Source organism: Gymnoscopelus microlampas, assembly GCF_963454915.1.
Source record: "Gymnoscopelus microlampas genome assembly, chromosome: 6".
NCBI classification, from domain to species: domain Eukaryota; kingdom Metazoa; phylum Chordata; class Actinopteri; order Myctophiformes; family Myctophidae; genus Gymnoscopelus; species Gymnoscopelus microlampas.
In genome coordinates, this window is record NC_139943.1 from 14,322,166 (window position 1) to 14,341,752 (window position 19,587).

The 19,587-nt window shown below is 40.9% G+C and overlaps 1 protein-coding gene across 6 annotated transcripts in view; it reads right to left on the reverse strand.

The window, feature by feature from the left end:
• Positions 1–2,693: 2,693 nt before the first annotated feature.
• The window catches only part of cald1b (caldesmon 1b), a 51,337-nt gene continuing 34,443 nt past the window's right edge, over positions 2,694–19,587 (reverse strand). For 2 of the 6 annotated variants that reach the window (XM_084060165.1, XM_084060164.1), the window contains exons 6-18: positions 19,260–19,304; positions 17,833–18,306; positions 17,282–17,317; positions 16,842–16,909; positions 15,743–15,992; positions 14,024–14,152; positions 11,618–11,661; positions 11,271–11,349; positions 10,378–10,509; positions 9,717–9,833; positions 7,145–7,216; positions 5,805–5,845; positions 2,694–4,258 (exon numbers count right to left, since the gene is read on the reverse strand). In XM_084060165.1, coding sequence (XP_083916291.1) covers positions 5,807–5,845; positions 7,145–7,216; positions 9,717–9,833; positions 10,378–10,509; positions 11,271–11,349; positions 11,618–11,661; positions 14,024–14,152; positions 15,743–15,992; positions 16,842–16,909; positions 17,282–17,317; positions 17,833–18,306; positions 19,260–19,304 — 1,485 coding nt within the window. In that variant the 3' untranslated portion in view covers positions 2,694–4,258; positions 5,805–5,806. Of the gene's footprint in view, positions 4,259–5,804; positions 5,846–7,144; positions 7,217–9,716; positions 9,834–10,377; positions 10,510–11,270; positions 11,352–11,617; positions 11,662–14,023; positions 14,153–15,742; positions 15,993–16,841; positions 16,910–17,281; positions 17,318–17,832; positions 18,307–19,259; positions 19,305–19,587 lie in introns of those variants that run through there. The other 4 variants (XM_084060167.1, XM_084060166.1, XM_084060168.1 and 1 more) reach the window with 4 other exon arrangements.

The window sequence follows — 19,587 nt, forward strand, 5'->3', positions numbered from 1 at the left end:
TATAGCCGATCTACAAGCTCACAAGGATCTACAAGCTCACTATCTACAAGCTCACACCGCGTCACAATGCGACATATTGAGCTTGTACATTGGCTATTTTCATTATATTTGAAATAGGGCTTATGTGCTCAAAAGTACAATATTTGTCTTTGAAACGTAGTGAATTGAAAGTCATAAATATCCCCAAAATACAAATACTCAAGTAAAGTACAGATACTCAAAAAGTTTACATAGGTAAACATAGGTTTATCTAATTCTCGGAATACACACTTGAGGGCTGAGACCCTCTTTTCCAGTGGTGCCAAGGTACAGGGACGTGCACAGATAGACTCTAGGTGGTGCTAGAGCACCTGCCCTTTGCCCTCTTGACCAGAAGTGCCCTTTTGAAAAAAAGTTTTTTTTCCCCAGTTTACAGCAGGGGTCTTCAACAGGAGTTACTACAGGGGGTCCGCCAAATCTTTATGTGATATGATTTCTCTTTTCACCATAACCACTCGAAACCTAGCATCCCTTTTCTGAGGAGAACTTTAGCCAAAAATAGCAGATCTACAAGCCCACAACGCCTCGCGCTGCGAGGCGTTGTGGGCTTGTAGATCGGCTATTTTTGGCAAAGAGGTATAGGTGTAGAGGGAAAAAAGAGCAGACCAAGTAAACAAAAACAAAAAGTATAATTTACTTGAGCATCTGCCCCTCAAAATGTCTGTGCACGCCACTGCCGAGGTACTTAGTTATTGTCCACCACCGAATTTAATTACAGTGTTACTATTCATGACAGTTGTTTACAGATGTCATCTTACCTTCTTCTTCTTCCTCCCTTCATTAAAGCAGTGGCAGTGGAAAAGAGACAAAATATCCCATTATGTATTGAGAAAATGTTTGAATTAGATAAACTGTGGTTATTGAATAAATACATTTGATCGTCATTCTTAAAAGTATAAAGTTGGTAACATACTGAACTTCCTCCTCCTCCATCACTTCCTCTGTGTCATCTATGTCAGACATTTTGTTTTATGAACCCTGGAAAATAGATCTCCGTTAGCCTACACAGCAGAATCCTGAGTGTTAATTTAACTCGGAGCATGTACAAATGCACTGTAACCAAATCCATTTGTACACTCTAGGAGTTACAAATGGATAAATTAACACTGGGAATTTGACTGTGTATATTTAAACTGATACAGCATAGGATAGCAAGCAAGCCTTTACATGTTCAACAGTACAATCACTAGCTGCGAAAAATGTGTCTGTATGTACACATGTATTGTTGCTGTATTTTATTGTTCATTGTTGTGTAGGCTACTTGTTTTTTTTACTCTCTGCTGCTGTAACACTGTAGCCTAACAAAAGGTTATCCTATCCGACAGTAGGCCCATACTTTGTATTATTTTTAGATCATTAATACCAATAAACATTTACATAATTTACAAATATGTATGTATTGTACAATCTCACTGGAATTCAGTGGAAAGTCTTTCTAATCTTGACAGACAGACAGACAGATAAACAAACAGATAAACAAACGGACAGATAGTCTGTTTGAATGTCAGTCATGCTAATGACTCAAACTCTGTCTACACCTGTCTACTCAGAGACGCTGTTACTCTGAGTGACTGACAGGCTGACCCAAATTTATGTTCCTTGATTCATGTTGCCTCATGATTTGTGAGAGCGGTGACAACCACTTTTACTGTGCGATGTTTTGAGAAAAGATGACTATTTATATGTTGAGACTTTTGCCATAGACAATAGACATACAATGACAATACACAGAATTCAGGAATGTATAAGATCTGTGGAATTAAGCTTATAATAACTCTAAATCTGCAATGAGTCTGCAGTCAAACAAAAAATACAGGATTTTTTTCTTTTAGTTTTTTTTTACAAACCATGCACTTGAAAAAAATTAAATCATTTCTAAACGATGCTGTATTTCAAAGAAATGCGGCACATCAAAGGAATGTCACTATAGTTACATAAGAGAATCCTTACCTGTGACACAGACAGAGAGAGAGAGAGAGACAACAGGAGACACACTCCAATTCCTTCAGGTTCACAATTCCAACAAGATCAGCTTTGAGGATTGAGGATACTGTACATAGTCCAACCCTTCATAGTCATATGACTGACACTGTCCTATGGCTGAGCAGCATGGGAGAGACATTGTCTATTGTTAGAAAAGTGTACGATAAAGTTCCATCACAAATACATCACGTAAAGACCTTGTCAGTGGCATTGTGTTGCTAAGCAACAATTTGGGTCCCCCAAGTTTTTTTCCCCTGTTGGCTAGATTCACAAACATTGCAAAAGGACAGTGTGAACAGGTCTGCAGTATATGTGTGCTTGGGTGTACATACACATTTATACATATTTACACATATAATTAAACTAGACCCAACTTGCCTCTCATGTATTAATTGAATTATTTTTTATGTACATTCAAAAATGTTAAACATTTTAACGACGAGTTGTGTATATGCTATACAAGTATTGTACATGCATGCAGAGACACTCATACATTGATGTATGTACACACTAACCATAACCCTTTCCCGGTAAAAATGTCAGGCATCCATTCCCAGCTTTCATCATCAAGGTATACAGAATTTCAGCACCAGATGATTTAATCACTGGTTAAGCAGGGTAATAAAAGCCTCTCCTGTCAGTCACCAAAAATAAAACCAAGGCGAATGACATGGCTTCCATTCTTTTATTGCTGAAGCAAGTACAAAGTAGAAGTTCATACCTTAAAATAAAGCAGTTCATTACAACAGTTCATCTGAAAGACCCACAATATGCATTATGGCAGATTTCAAGCACATAGAGATCAATAAGGCATTCCTCTGAAACACCAGAGTACAGTATGTGTTCAATACAGGCTTTGGTACAGTAGGGTGAACATTTTCCTCGTCCAATCAACCATCCCTCCTGCTGCAATGCAAATAGAATTGCAAAGAGACAATTGTAAACAAGAAGCAGGAATGACGGTTCCTTTTTGGTAGAACGGACCAAATTTGGTAGAATTTGGTCATGTAGAAATTAATTTAGGCATTTGTTTAATGTCACTGTGTTAACCACTGAAATCCTATATACTTTGTTGACCAGTCCCCTCCTTTGTTCCTGCCACAATGCGATGCGTTGTGAGCTTGCATCAGCTATTTTCGCTGAATATTTTCCCCAGAATAGGGACACTAGGGTTCATGTGGTTAACAGATATTACAGTACATACACTTGTACAAACAGACTGTATAAACAAAAACAAAAATAAAATCCAATATTAAATCTGTCGAAAAGGCGACATCCCCCATGTTGTACACAAAGCCAACTGCTTGCAAACTGTGGTATTCTTTCTGGCTGCAGTCCTGTGCTGAATGTGCCAGTGACATTATGTTCTACCCGTGGTCTCTGTCATATGAAGCGCCACTCTTTAGCAAAACAAATACAAAGTCAAGTATGTACAGGGAAGTCAAACCACATTCAGTTCACTGGTAATATACTGTACTGTCACAAACAAAAATGCTAGCCATGACACAGCAAATACAGCCTGCTCGGATATCACATTGAATAAAGCATGGTTAATATAATCAGAACAAGCTGTGATGGTATATGGAATATAAAACTGAGAGCCGAGTAGTTGCATATTACTCAGGATGAGCCACGTGACATCATCAAATCCTGTTAATTAATGAATTATATAAATCTATCCTGAAATACTGTAGGTATTGCATAGCCAGAAAGAAAGCACACAACACAACAACTAGAATGAATTAAGACTGCAACAATTCCTATTTTAGTTTTGAAAACATGTTATAATAGGTAACTAATATACGTAGCGTTTTAATGGATGGCTGCGCCATCATCTACTCTTCTAACCTTTATTCATGTAATATTTGATATTTCAACAGTGGCCGAAAAGGTAAATTACTGGCATGGGAAACCCTTTCTACGAAATTGAATGAATGACTTCTTTTAAGAAATCAAGATCAGGTGCAATGGGAATACATCATTATAGGTTTATATTGTTAACAATGAAATCAATGAACATTCCTATTACACGCAAAACTAATTTAAAAGGGCCACGCCCAAAGCGACTTTAAAAAATTGAATTTGTAGACTTTTGAAGCACAAAAGTTGTTCTCCTGGTCCCTCTGGTCTCAATATTGGTGAGAACCTTTATAGGAGAATCAAAATGTTTAGATTTTCATATTTGGTTTGGTTGGGCCTTCAAAGTGGGATCCCGATGGCTAAAGTCTCACACCTGCTGAGAAAGAGATGGTGAAAGAGAGAGAGACAGAGAGAAATGATGAATTTCCCTTTCAATGAACCAGTTAGTATTGCTTTTGACCATGCATAGCCCATCAAACTTTATGAGGTGCCAGTAGAGATTTTTAACCTCCCGGTTGTAACCAAAAGGTAAATCTTATTATGTACTGTGTGTGTGTGTGTGTGTGTGTGTGTGTGTGTGTGTGTGTGTGTGTGTGTGTGTGTGTGTGTGCGCGCGCGCACTGGTATTAGTATACTTGTGAGGGCCAAATGTAGTAGAATTTGAGAAGTAGACATTGTGAGGACAATAATGTCCTGGACCTGGTTCATGATTAAGTTTTAAGGCTCATATATAAGGCTTTATGTTTAAGGTTAAACATGGCATAAAAAAAAGGTACAAAAAATTAAACGTTTGATGTCCTCACAAGTATAGTAATGCAAACAAAAGTGTGTGTGTGTGTGTGTGTGTGTGTGTGTGTGTGTGTGTGTGTGTGTGTGTGTGTGTGTGTGTGTGTGTGTGTGTGACAGACATGTTTGTGTGTGTGTGTGTGTGTGTGTGTGTGTGTGTATGACATGTGCGTGTGACTCGCTGTAGATCAATCCCAGTGCTGCGTCTGTTGACACATAACTGCAGTAGAGGCCACGACTCTGCTCTGAGTGTTTGGAAGCCGTAACATTGTCATTTGCCCTTCACTTCATTCCTCAGGAGTCTATTTCTGATCAAGAATTGGGGAGGTTACAAATGAGGAACACTATTTAGGGCTGAAACTAAAACCTGACAAACACTTTTCCATTTGTATTGTTCTAGCTCTGGCACAACCAGTGGTGGGGGGGGGGGGGCGGGGGGTGTTAAAGTGCATAAGGACTACTTTTAAATTGGCATTTAGGGTAAGCCGCTTAAGGATAAAGTAAGGAAGAGATGTATTATCTCAGCGCCACAGTAGTAGTGGCAACAACCTCAATTATTACTTAATGTTGTTTATCGTCATTACTACTGCAACTTTTCTTAGTTGGCAAATTCTCCTATAACAGCTTTTTAAGTGGTAAAGCTTTGTAAGACTTTATCATTAGTACTGAGTGAATAAGCCTGGCGATTGAGGCTACTTTGCTGCTTAAAGAGTTAGTAATCCTCCCCAGCAGACCGCTTTAATGTGACAATCAAGCAGCTGCAGTGTGGAACGACGCTATGTGGCATTGGACGGATGCAGGTGGCATGGGGTGAACTATGATCGCCATCCCACTAAGACTGGAACGTTCTTTAAACTGGGAAACAAGGTCACAGTGACGTTAGTCCATAACACCATGGAACTGACCGGTGTCAAAATGTTCAAGAGGAACGTTTGATTTATGATGAACAGCTAGGGTGGGTTTGGTAGGGGCATAGCAGTAATGGCTGCCCACTGGGGGCTATACAATGGTTGTCATGGCTCACTCCTTCACTCAAAGTCTAACGTAAAGGACACCCTCTCTTTCTCCTGACACCTGCTATTTTTAGGTCTAATCGGGTCCTGGTTTGATGTGCAGCACATACACTTTCTACTTACCATTATTTTGCGCCAAACTTGCTCCTTCCTCCAACGGGCACCTGTAAACACATTGGAAAGGAGGAGGAAGTTAATTTATTTAGAGCTGACCGTAGAAAAGCTATTCACTGCACCTTCTTAAGGATTAATGTAATCCAGTTTTGGAGCTGTCCAAAAGACTATCATCCGATTCAGTACACAGTCAAATCTGTGGTGCAAATCTAAGTCTGAGGGTGTAACGATGACCATATGGGTCAATTTTTACACCCTCCTAGTTAAATTAACACATGGCATTTTACTGTGTAAAGTGCAGTGAGTGGGTTCAGGTGGGGTGCACTGTAAAATTCTCAGTGTTCATTTAAATTTACACTCAGGATTGTGCAGTGCAGGGTGAGATCATACTATAGACAAGCAATCCACAAGAAAGCCACTTCTTATTTCCCTAAAGACAGATGCATTCTGCAAAATTCTCACCAGATGTAAGCCATCCCACGCAAACTTAAATACATGAACACACAGAGCTACACACACGTTGAGTATTGGGTGAAAATTGCATGTCAAACAGTTTTCTGGGGGACTTCGATCTTTAAAATTGCACGAGGTGCAGTATTGTATCAAAGCATAACCACATGAACTATATGGTATTTCTGACCGTTATATTGTTTCTATAATGCAGTTATCCATGCCAAACTGCCGCACCGTGCAGCCAACTTATCCCCTAACATCGCATAGATCACCGCCAAGCATGACAAGGAAAGATCCGTCCGTGGTCCAGTTGAGAAACCACATCAGAGATGTTTCCACAGAACTCCAGATCCCAGAATGCAATTAAATTTCCTTGAGGCCCTATTGGCAAATAATCATAGCCATACACATACAGTATGTTGCATTTACAAATATGCATAATACGCCATGATGCAGTCACAACACTTCATTGTGATAGGTTGTAGGGTTCATGGAACCTGTGTAATCACCACAGCGATCACACATCGTGTGCTGAGTGGAACGTGCATTGCGCTAAGACAGTGGTTCTCAACGTAGGGTCTAGGGACCCCCAGAAGTCCTTGTGGAGGGTTCCAGCGGGTCTCCAGCTAAATGACACATGGTTAGGAACTAAATGGACCTTTACGGGTCTCCCAGAGATATAAATCGTATAAAATGGGCCTATAAATGCATATCAAACTGAGGGTCCTTTAAATTCAAAAGGTTGAGAATCACTGTGTTAAAGCCACGTTACAAAACAGTTACCTCTGAAGTCACGCCTTTAGGTAGACTGAATAAAACAAACAAGCATGTCACTTTAAAGTTCAACAAGATGGAAATTGTTACTCTGCAGGTTGTGTTCAGCTTGCTCTTTGTACCTTAGCAGGTGTGGAGGTCTTCTTTGTCTCCCAGGGGCCACGCTTGTTGCCAGCATCGCTGGGTTTCACTTCCTGTGATGATGAACCGCAAAAAATAATTATATGTAGGCTTACTTGAAGCTACCACCCTGAAATCCAAATATTCTCATCTGATACGATTAATATCAATCCCCATTACAGTTTTTCCCCCTGTCATCAGGGGCAAAGCCTGATAAACTCTAATATTTCTTAGATTAATCTATCATCTTTTAGCAAAATAGCTTTTTACAGTGGTTCTCAACATGGGGCTAGGGGACCCCCCCCCCAGGGGTCCATGGGGGTCCCCAGCTAAATGATTGATAGTGGAGAACCAAAAAGACACTTGCAAGTCTGTAATTCTCAGAGTTGAATCAACACTCCAGATTTTACAGTGTATTCTATACTTTAGTAAACATACGGTTTCAGTACCTTTTCCAATGTGAGCAGTAAGGAAGCGAGAGGACAGAAAAGTCTGAAAGGAAGCGAAGCTGAAGAAAGAGAAAGCTGAAAAGCTAGCAAAGTAGAAGAGAATAACACATGACAGTAAACACAATGTTTGACAACTATAACAGAAACACAGTGGTTCAGTCACATAAAGTATCCTAGTTTCTTTGAAGCACTAAATTGTTTACTTACAGTATGTGGCCATTTACCCTGCCGTTTAGTGACTAGGCCATTTACTCTGATCTAGCACTAAATGCCCAAATTGTAGTAGTAATTGTCCTAAGTGTAAGTCCTAGTAGACTGCTGTACAACTTCTTCCCATGGGGTGGAAGTGTTGCAACATAAGTAAACTCAAGGTTATGACAATTCCTCTGGGCATACGACACTAAAGATATCTCCCTCGTAACTTTCAAGTAGGAATAATGCAACACGTCAGTCAGCAATGCCCCTACACATGCAGACAGAGTGTAGTCACGTGTGTCCTCTGTATAACAGTACATAAGCAGTCCCCAATAAAGAACACGACACAATGTCGACTACCACATAACTATGGCCTCCTTCGTACAATCCTTAGAAATTATGATGATGGATTATGACGGTATTAAGCCATTACTACATTACATTGCCAGGCAATGAAACAACTCACAATTGTTGCTGTATGAATGCTTATGAAACTCACGCTTTTTTGTTTAAGAAGGGTATACATATACAATTGTGTTACGGAATCTTCAACAAAAAATGGCTTAGTTTGTTGTATAAATGGTGAAGTCGTTTCAAAATGAAGCTATGTGTGACTGTTTGCCCTTGGCTGAAGGATTCCTCAAAAGGAAGTGGTGCCCTGATCGTCAAATATAGACAGAGAGACTGTTAGGCCAGACGTGGAGTCCCAACGACTGCAAAGTCTTATTTGCACACAGGAGACAGTCAAACAGGCTTAACAACAATGACAGTCCTGTTTTGACTACTTGACTATACAGTGAATTTAAAGAATGAGGTGTAAGTTAATCTTAAAATAACTGCCGAGGTCAATGTGAGTTATTGTGTCCATAGAAGGGTGCCGAAACAGAAGTGCAAGGTGATATGTTGGCCTTCAGCCACCTGGCATGAGAAACACTGTGTGTACTGTTTATCGGTTGGACTGAACGGTAGGTAACAAGATAGTTTTATCAGATTATTTTCAGCAGCGTAGCATTAAGGACCCTAGCGTCTCTATTCTGGAGCGAAGGTTCGGTGAAAATAGCAGATCTACAAGGTCACAACACGCCGCATTGTGACACGTTGTGAGCTTGAAGTTCTGCTTTTTTCGGGGAGGGTGAGATTTGGTGCTGAGGGAAAAAAAGAAGCGGACCTACAGTAGAAGAACCCTGGCCAGGAGCTATGTATAGGGTTTAAGTGGTTAAATAAGAAACTAATACATCCATTCAAAAAAAAAAATCAAAGCAGGCACTGTATAGAGTTACACACAATGAGAGGCTTTGCCCAACATTTGACAGATGGATAATAATCGTTTTTCTCAAATGCTGGCTAGGGAATTGTCCATGTGGTGTCACTAAACTTATGTCAAGTGTATGGGACAAGCACAACAGTGAAGTTGTTGATGTGTACAGTAATGCACACGATAGCATGTATAGAATATCAGGGGATACGACGCTGTTGTGTGAGTAACTACAGTCAGGGTTCGATTTGCTGGGGGGGGGGGGGGTCCATGCCTCTGCTTTTGATATCCCCGTCATATTCGTCATTTGTTTTTATGGCTGGTTTTATCCATGTTTCTGGCCAGACTGAATTAAATACATGGTGTTTCCTTTTGGGAAATGTACACTGTCTGATATGTTTGATATTTATGTTCGATAATATCTCAATTTAATAATTTAATTAAAATGCATGTTAACCATTGGTTCATAATAGAAAAGATAAGAAAGCAATTTTAATCAAATATTTGCAAAATGTGCCGATCTACAATGATCCACAGTGCATCACATCACGATGTGTCGTGAGTTTGTGAGTAGATTGTTTTTTTCCGCTATTTGTTGTACCAAGAAGTGCCTCCAGTAATGTGAAAGAAACGCCTATGAGTGGGAAGTATAGGGGCCATTTGATTAGGACTTACTGCTGCTGGTTTAACTGGTTCAGGTTCTGGGGCCGGCGCTGGTGTCTTGTCCTCCGCAGGCTTGGCCATCCAGCTGTTGACCCGTCCAGCCACACCAACTTTGATCCCAGCGGCATCCTGGGAGAGACATGGTCAGCGGTCAGTCGTATAGAGCTACAGTACTTACAGTAGTATCTTTTTAAACAAATGTATCTAACACCTTAAGCCCTTCGTTGAAATTTGCCGACCTACAAGCTCACAGTGCTTCGGATCGCAATGTGTTCTGAGCTTGTAGATGTGCAAAAACCTGGCCCAGTCCGCTGCCCTAGCGGTCCGGGCACCTAGGCTCCAATGTAGCCTGACAGTGCATAGCGGGTTCGAGGCCTGTACCCGACGATCTTTACTGCATGTCTCTCCCCATCTCTCTCTCCCCCTGTTTCCTGTCCATCTCCACTTACAACTATCAATAAAGGCCCCCCAAAAATAGCTTTAATAAAAGAAAAGATCTGCAAAAACTTTAGAACATTTTTGTGGTCAAAGGTATCTCTCTCTATCTCTCTCTCTCACTCTCTCTGTCTATATGTCTCTGTCTGTCTGTCTGTCTGTCTGTCTGTCTGTCTGTCTGTCTGTCTGTCTGTCTGTCTGTCTGTCTGTCTGTTTGTCTGTCTTGTCATTCCCTTACCTTATTAGAGGGAGCAGGGCTATCAGAGGAGCTGCCGACATTGCCCTTCTCCCACATGCTTTTAATGCTACGTGTCCCTCCTGTAGGAATGTCTGCCACAGCAGACTTGGGGGATTTGACATCTTTGTTTCCCTGCAGAAATACATTGACACTTTGTGAAAAGACAGTAAGAAACATGGATTACTCTGCATTGATGCTGCTACTGTACAGCACTACAGTACATGTGTGTTGTCAAGGGCAGCCGGATCAGGATGGTAGCCTAGATCAGTGGTTCCCAAACACTGGGTCGGGACCCATTTGTGGGTCGTGGACACATTTTTATGGGTTGCGATTAAATATCCCTTTATTTTTCGTCTGTCTCCTACATTTTCTTCAAGCATTGTTCATACATGAAAAACAAAATCAAACATTTTTTCAAAAGAATTTCATTAACAAATTCATAAATCTAAGATATTCCATAAGTTACAAAAACAAAACTTTTAAGAAGTAGTGAAACCAGCTGATCTACAAGCTCAACGTGTCGAATCGCTACATGTTGTGAGCTTGTACATCTGCTGTTGTCACTAGTTTGGGTCTTTTGGGTCTCGAGCTAAAAAGTTTGGGAACCACTGCTGTAGATCAGTGGTTCTCGAACTTTTTCACGTCAAAGACCCCCAAATTAATACTGTATGTATTTGGTCACGGACCCCCATCTGAAAATATGTTGTGCCCATGCAAGATTTGTGTTGTTAAAATGTTTTTATTTTATATTCCAAATTTAAAGTGCTAAACAGATTTTTGATTCTACATTGACAAATTTAGCTGGAGACCTCCTGGATCCCCCTCAAGGACCCCTGGGGGTCCCCGGAACCCACTTTGAGAACCACTGCTGTAGATGAACAGGTGTGTCTCACCTGTAAGGCAGAAGTGTATTGTTCCAGTCTGTTGCCTATCTTGGAGACAATCGGGGTGTGGGACGTTCTGACTGTGCCACTATGTAGATGAGATGAGCAACAAAGTGGACTTTAGTATGGTTAAAGCCTGATTCATACTGAGTCGTAAGAAAAGAAAAAGAAACAAAATGACGGCCTATCTTTTTATTTGAAACCTTTCAGTGTCTTGGTAAAGTTCGCTCATGCACACTCTTTTTCAGAAACACTGAATGCTTGTGTTAAATCATAATCATCAAGGGCGTATACTGTACTTCAACTGAGTTTAGATGGAACATGAAGTTACAAAATGGCTTTATACAGTAGCTCACCTTTTTTGGGCTGACTTGTTCAAAAATTCTGCCTTCTCTCCGATCTGTACAAAACAGCATAGTTTAAAGATGTAATATCAACATGTCATTCACAAACACAACTCACGTACAAAAACGGAAACAAACAACAGCTCTCCACTTTCTGTCTCCCAGTTAAGACTCAGGCCCCGTGTCCACCAAGACGTTTTTTTCCTGAGCACAACGCATGTTTTTAATTGTTTATAATTGGGAGCGCCGCTTATTTTGGAAACCCCAGCAGCGTGGCGTGGCGCTGGGCATTTTACCTTGCGCTCGCCTGTGCGTTCTTCTCTGCTTGCTGAGAGCTAAAATATTTTCAACTCTGGCGTTCGGAAGCGATTTTAAGTGAGCGCCATGGCGTTTTCAGCCGGGGAAAAAAACCTCAGTGGACACGACAGAAAAGAGTGGCAGACCCAGTAGGTTCAGAGTCAGACCCAGAAGTTCAAACCAGTAGGTTCTGCAGACCCGGTAGGTTCTGCAGACCCGGTAGGTTCAGACCAGTAGGTTCAGACCCAGTAGGCTTAGAACCAGTAGGTTCCCCGCCTGGTAAATGAACACTGTTGGTTGCTGAAGGTTTGGGTTGTCGGGGAGCCAGGATAAGCACAGAGCTGTCAGCCCATACATGTAGGATGTGGGTTGTAAAACTAGACTTTCTGCTTCTGCTATACACTTTCACTGGATGTAACAGACACACACACACACACACACACACACACACACACACACACACACACACACACACACACACACACACACACACACACACACACACACACACACACACACACACACACACACACACACACACACACACACACTGAACATACATAGAAGTAATTACGTGTACAGTACATACTGTAAGAACGAAAGGCAGATACGCATCTGTACTCATAGAACCACACTCACACGTGTGCGCGCGCGCGCACACACACACACACACACACACACACACACACACACACACACACACACACACACACACACACACACACACACACACACACACACACACACACACACACACACACACACACACGATCCACAACATTCCTCCAAAAATACCCCAGTGAGAAAATTGCCCTGTCATGGTCCTCATTTGAAAACAGATATTTTTAAAACAAAGATTAGATGCCAGCAACATCATATTCATTTTTTATCCCTGTCATCTAAGAATATAAGGCCTGCAAACCAGAGGAATTAGAAACAGATAATAAAATGGGGAACATTGGAAAACAGACCACCACAGAGTATTAAACTGCAGACCATGCTGACCTTTTCTCAAGCTTCAATAACATGGAGGCAATATTAGATGCACATGGATTAAGTGGGATTAAGCAAATAAAATAAAAAAATAAAAAAGACGAAAACTGGGAAAAACACACGAGTGGGTTTACTGGGGTACATTCTCGTTTCCTGCATGGAGATTCTAAACCAGTTTTTGCGATGGTTGGTGAACCAAGTTTAAACATGTATTTTCGCTGGGCTGCCATGTCGTCTACTTTTACAGACTGGGCTGTGTCCACAGTCAATAGACTGTAAAATGGTGAAAACAGATACCGTAGCTTTGTACTACTGTAAACAGAGCATAAGGAACTACAAAAATACTGGCAGCATTAGGCAGTTAACGGAATGCCGCAAAAACCTAGGAGTCCCGTATGTACAGTACATCTATTGCAGTGTTCCAAACCTCCAGCGCCAGCACTGACTCGTCTTCAGTGTTGGTAAAACGTAAAAGCACTCAAATTCTTTACTTAATTAAAAGTATCAATACTGCAATGTAGAAATACTATGTTACAAGTAAAAGTCCAGAATTCAAAATGTACTTGAACAAAAGTACTGGCATCAAAATATACTTAAAGTACCAAAAGTCAAAGCACCCATTATGCAGAATGTCCCATTTCACAGGTTTAAAATGTATACAAATCTTTTGAAAATAGCAGATCTACAAGCTCACAACGCGTCACGATGCGACGTGTTTGACAAATAGCCAAAGTTTAAATAGGGCTGAAGTGGTTAAGGTATGTTTTGTAATAATAATCCAAATCTACAAAGTAACTAGTAGCCTGGTTGCTTAAAATAATAACCAAAAATAACCTGTCTACAAGGACTAGTAGCCTGGTTGTTAAAATAATAACCATAAATAGCCTGTCTACAAGCTCTAGTAGCCTGGTTGCTTAAAATAATAACCATAAATAGCCTGTCTACAAGCTCTCAATGCGTCGCAGACGCATTGAGAGCTTGTAGATAGGCTGCACAACATGCTTCCATAGAAGACATGCTGGATTCTATGGAATCCAAATGACTGAAATCGTTGTGGCGACTGAGAACTTTAATCCATGCATTCTGGTCCCCATGTGAAACCAACTGACTGGGACTTCAGACTCTCACCTTTGAGGAACCTTTAGGACTGACTGTGAAGGAGGGCTTCACCCCCGCGGACTCCTCCATCTGTTTCTTCTTCTCCGCGGCCTCCGACCTCCTCCTCTCTATCTCCTCCCTCATCCTCTTCCTCTCTTCCTGTCACAAAAAACACATTTTCTATAGATGACATCTAAACAATTACAGTCTACAGTCCTTCTGTAGTCTCCACTCCACTCCACAAGTTCTGCATCTGATAAATAATATGCTATGCTATGTTTTGAGTTTCTTTCCAAAATGAGTTGAGAATCTTTTAAAAATGTGTCTTATTCTTACACAGTGATGAGAGACTCTATTGAAACGTCCTCTCTATTAGAAACAACCGGTTTTATCTACAGTATGTTCTTGTTCTTGTATTAATTTTACACGTTGAAGAGTAATAATTGCAATATAATAGTTATTGGCCAATGAAATGTTGACTTGACTTCCTATACCAACCAATAAGCAACCGTAACCACTTTAACCCTTGAGTCCTCTTTTGGGTATAGCCGCAGTAATAATTGTAGAATTTTGCTTTCCTTCTTTCTTTTTACTCTCCGCAGGAGAGTATTGTTTTCACTTTCTAAATATGACACACCGATTGGTCAAGCCTCACGTGACACGTGACAATACGGTGAAATACTGTATAAATACATGGCATCACTTTGACAGTGTCTTTGCCACTGTCAAAGTGAGGTAAGACAGGAACCATCACGAAATGGCTGCATGGCTGATACATAATTGGCAGATAGGACAGATAGGACACTTATATAGACAGGAGGGATATGACACTTACACAGACGGATAGGACACTTACAGTACACAGACAGGACGGATAGGACACTTATACAGACAGGACGGATAGGACACTTATACAGACAGGACGGATAGGACACTTACACAGACAGGACGGATAGGACACTTACAGTATACAGACAGGACGGATAGGACACTTACAGTATACAGACAGGACGGATAGGACACTTACAGTATACAGACAGGAGGGATAGGACACTTACACAGACAGGAGGGATAGGACACTTACATAGACAGGACGGATAGGACACTTATACAGACAAGACGGATAGGACACTTATACAGACGGATAGGACACTTATACAGACAGGACGGATCGGACACTTATACAGACAGGATGGATAGGACAGTTAGAACATAAGAATTAGAACATTCCCAACATTCCCAACACAAGTCTGGTAAGAGTGAGGTAAGACAGGAACAATCACGAAATGGCGGATACTGTAACAATTGGATAGGACACTTACACAGACAGGACGGATAGGACACTTACACAGACAGGACGGATAGGACACTTACATAGACAGGACGGATAGGACACTTATACAGACAGGAGGGATAGGACACTTATACAGACAGGACGGATAGGACACTTATACAGATAGAACATTCCCAACATTCCCAACAGCGGAGAGTTGTGCTCCGAGGAGCACTTTTTCTAGTTATTTATCTATTTAGTTTTTAAGATTTTTGGCTGAGTGGTAAATCATCTTAACTATGCTGTAATGCATGTCTCCTGTCTGAAGGCCTTTCTGACCAATTGAGTGTCACACCCATTTACATTATGCATTAAGGAGGCACCTCTTTTCCTGGTTGTTTGAGCTCAAGCAAAAGAAAACAACCTCTTTTGATAGAAATGACAACTTTCCTTCATTTCTGCTTGTCGCTCTTCACCTGTTCTTTGGCCTTCTTGTCAGCGAGCTCCTGCTTCTTCTGCTTCTCCTCTTCCTCCAGGACCTTCCTCCTCTCCTCTCTCTTCTTCTTCAGCTCCCCCACCTCCACCTCGGTTTCCTGCTGCTTCACCTTCATCTTCTCCAGCTCCTCGGTCTCTGCGTCGTCCCGCCGACGCTTCAGCTCCGCCAGCTTCCGCTCCGCCTCCAGGCGCTCTGCCTCCTCCGCCTTGGAAGCGTGCACATTCTCCCGGCTGCAAAGCAACACAGGAACAGGTCAATAGGAGCTGTGACGCAATACTTAACAGGATGGCTAGAAACAAGCGCCCGGCCTTCGGGGCCTTTAGCCCTTCCTAAAATGGAAGCCCTCCTGTACCCCCGGACCCTGTCGACACCTCCCCCAAAATGTCACCTTTGATTGTATTCGTTGTTGATCATGTATACTTTATAGATGTAGTGAGCAAATGTAGTTTTATTTCTGAAAAGCAGAAGTCACTAGAGAATTATGAATGAAGAATGTTATCTCATTTTCCAAAACAAAGTTATTACAAACATTTGTTTGCATGAATGACTTATTGTCAGTTACTACCCCCCTCACTCATCTCCCACAATAAAAACATGCTTTCCTCTGGAGAGGGTTGTGTTGAGCTGCCAATGAGCAAACACAGACTGAGGCAGTAGTGATGAGAATGGGAATGGGCTCTATGATTTGTGTGTCAAGTTTGGACGCAATTGGACAACAGGTCTGCTGGAACAAGAGTTATGGACACACACACTCAAAATACACCCCTTTCCTAATTGTAGTTTAAAGATATTCCTGGTTCAATTGAGGAATGTGGGAACACAGCAATTTACCTGAACTGTATACTTGAATGTTCCTGGATTAACATTATTCACTGCATTGTGATTGAAATTTATTTTAAAATAAAATTATATATGTTTAGAAGCTACTTTTTATCCTTTTGATGATTTCTGCATCTGGGGTATCTCTGACAAAAGGGGCCATAGTTTATATTTTAATGATCAATCAATCAATCAATCAATCAATCAATCAATCAATCAGTTTGACATACTGGAACGAGGGTCAGTATAACAAACCTCACCTTGAAGTCCGCTCTGGTTTCTTATGTTTGTTGTCATGGACAGCTCCATTCTGTTTAACTGGTTCAAGCTTAAAAGGAAATAGATTAGTGTTACAGCATTATAATAATGAAGAATGAACACATCCAACTCTCCCTCGAGAGTCTTATCTGGGTGCTGAATCCAAATAGCAGATCTAATTTGAATCAACATCAGAATAGAATTTTGATGAAGTGAGGTAGGTTTTGTATGAGATCTTGTTTTGAGAGGCACCAGTCATCAAGAACAAGAATTAATAAGCTGATATAATATATCTAAATAACAGAGAAAGGTATATAAAAAATGGTTTTGAGGAATTAAATCCTATCTAAGTAAGAGTGATAAAGATCCAACATGTAAAAATGGTATGGTTCTTTAATATTAACTGGGAATGTTCTGTGACTGTATGTAACTTCAATTTTACCTTTTCCTTGAAACCGAGCTTTTTGGGTTTCTCCTCCTTTTGACAGAGAAGACACGGAAATTGGAAAGAGATTAATCAAACAATGAAAACAGCGGTTCTCTGTGGAAACACATTAAAATGCCAAAGCCCACAAGGGAAGCCGTAATACATAACACGTCCAAAGGCCTGCCCGTGAATGTAGTGCAGATGTAAGACAGTGATGCTGAAGACACGGCGTGCTGTGAAAGTGTTGTGACATGTCGCGGACGACCAGCCCGTCTATCCATGTGGCAAGCAACACACTGCGACCGCACTGTGATCTGTGACCACACCGCAAAGCATGATGGGATTGGGAGTGCAAAAAACAAAAAAGAACAAAACGAAGCTTGGATAACTCAAATGTTGCCCCCATCCAAAGCCATTTAATCTTCAGGATGAGTTTCTGTTACATTGTAACGTCTGTATTGTGTTACTTTTCAAAGAGGGAGCGTAAAATCAATGACTTCATTTGAGTTATCCGGGATTTGGGAGTGGTTGCTGGTTTAAAGCCCTGACAGACAGTCACATGATACCTCCCCTCTCTTCTTCTTTTCCTCCATCTCTCGCTTTTTCCGCTTTTCCTCCTCTTCCTCTCTCTTCTTCCGTTGGTCCTCCTCCTCTCTCTTCTTCTTCTCCTCCGTCTCTCTTTTCCGCTTTTCCTCCTCCTCTTCTTTCTTCTTCCTTTCTTCCACTTCCTTCCTCTGCTTCTCTTCCTCCTCTCTCTGGCTCTTCTCCTCCAGTTCCTGTCTCTTCTGCTTCTCCTCTTCCTCCTTTCGCCTCATTTCGTCCTCCAGCTCATTTTGTCGTTTCTCCTCTTCCTCTCTCTTCCTCCTCTCTGCCTCTTCCTCTCTCTTCCTCTTGTCTTCTTCTTCCTCTCTCTTCCTCCTCTCCTCCTGTTCTTCAGCGTTAGCGCCAGGAGCAACTTCCTCTTGGGTTTCTCTCTCTCCTAAATCTGATTGTTCTATGTTTGGTTCTGAAGCTACAGGCTCCTCCTCCTCAACCTCCTCCTAAGGTAAGATAAGGTGCATGTCTTTTCTATACATTTACTTGAATGTGACCATATTTAAAAACAACTTGTCATCCCTAAATGTTCACATTAGGTTATTACAGTTAACTAAAACTAAGACTAAAACAAAACAGGAAAACAAAAACGAGAACTGAATACAAACAATGAACAATAAATGCTAAACTATCTTAAACTAACTAACGAAATTGAATTGCATGTAAAATCATCTTTGATTTTACATGCAATGAAACTTCGTTTCGCCATCATATCTGTTGTCATGCATTCTTTCACCCTACCCTTTTCTGCTTCTATAAATCTAGGCTTTCCTCATAATACTAAAACTAAATAAAAACTAAACAAAAACTTGTCATTTCTTAAAACCTAAACTAAAACTACTTGTGCAATCGTAAAATTAACTAAATCTAAACTGAAATCGAACACCCAACAACAAAAAAAAGGGAAAGTATTGAAAATCTCAAAACCTTAACACATTGACTGCCAAAGACGTAATATTACGTCATCATGGTGTTTTTAGTGATTACGCTAGAGGGCGCTCTTCATCAACCTATGAATGATGCCTTGACTTCGAGAGAAGAATCCAACCGGAAATTACGTCATCTAAAACATTTTCACCCCGTCCACTACAATGTTATCAGATTTATAAAATTTACTGTACCTCGGATTTCTTTTCCCAGATAGCGTTTTTGGTGAAAACAAGCTATATTCAACTGCCGATAACTACAAAAAGGACAATTGCGGTTACAATGTTTTTTTTTCCCGGTGGAAAGAAGAGAGACTCGTCTTTCCACGGAGACATTGTTTGTTTACATCCGGGTTGAAAACATTATTCTGTGGCTCGTCGAAAAGACTCAAAATAAGGTGAATTAATTAATTAATTAATTAATTAATACCTGGCAATGAATGTAACTGTAACAGTGCAACAGACATACATACCCCGGCCCTGGCAGTTGATGTCCTTGATGGCTCCTCTGCAGGCGCCTGTTCATAGGAAAAGACAAAAGTAGGGGCTTTTTTTAAGACCCTTTTTGCATTAAAAGGGGGACATTAATGTTTTTTTTTCCTCTTGAAAAGGGGGGGGGGATATTAAGAGTATGTTCTGTAAGACAGTTGAGATGAAATTGTGAGTAAATTATGCACTTTTCGCCAAATAGCACTGGCTAACCATAATAACCGACTAGTCAATTTGCTCTAAGTCTGTAATAATGACTATTACATTTTGGCTCAGAAGCTCTCAGATTGGAACATTCATATTTTTGTCAAA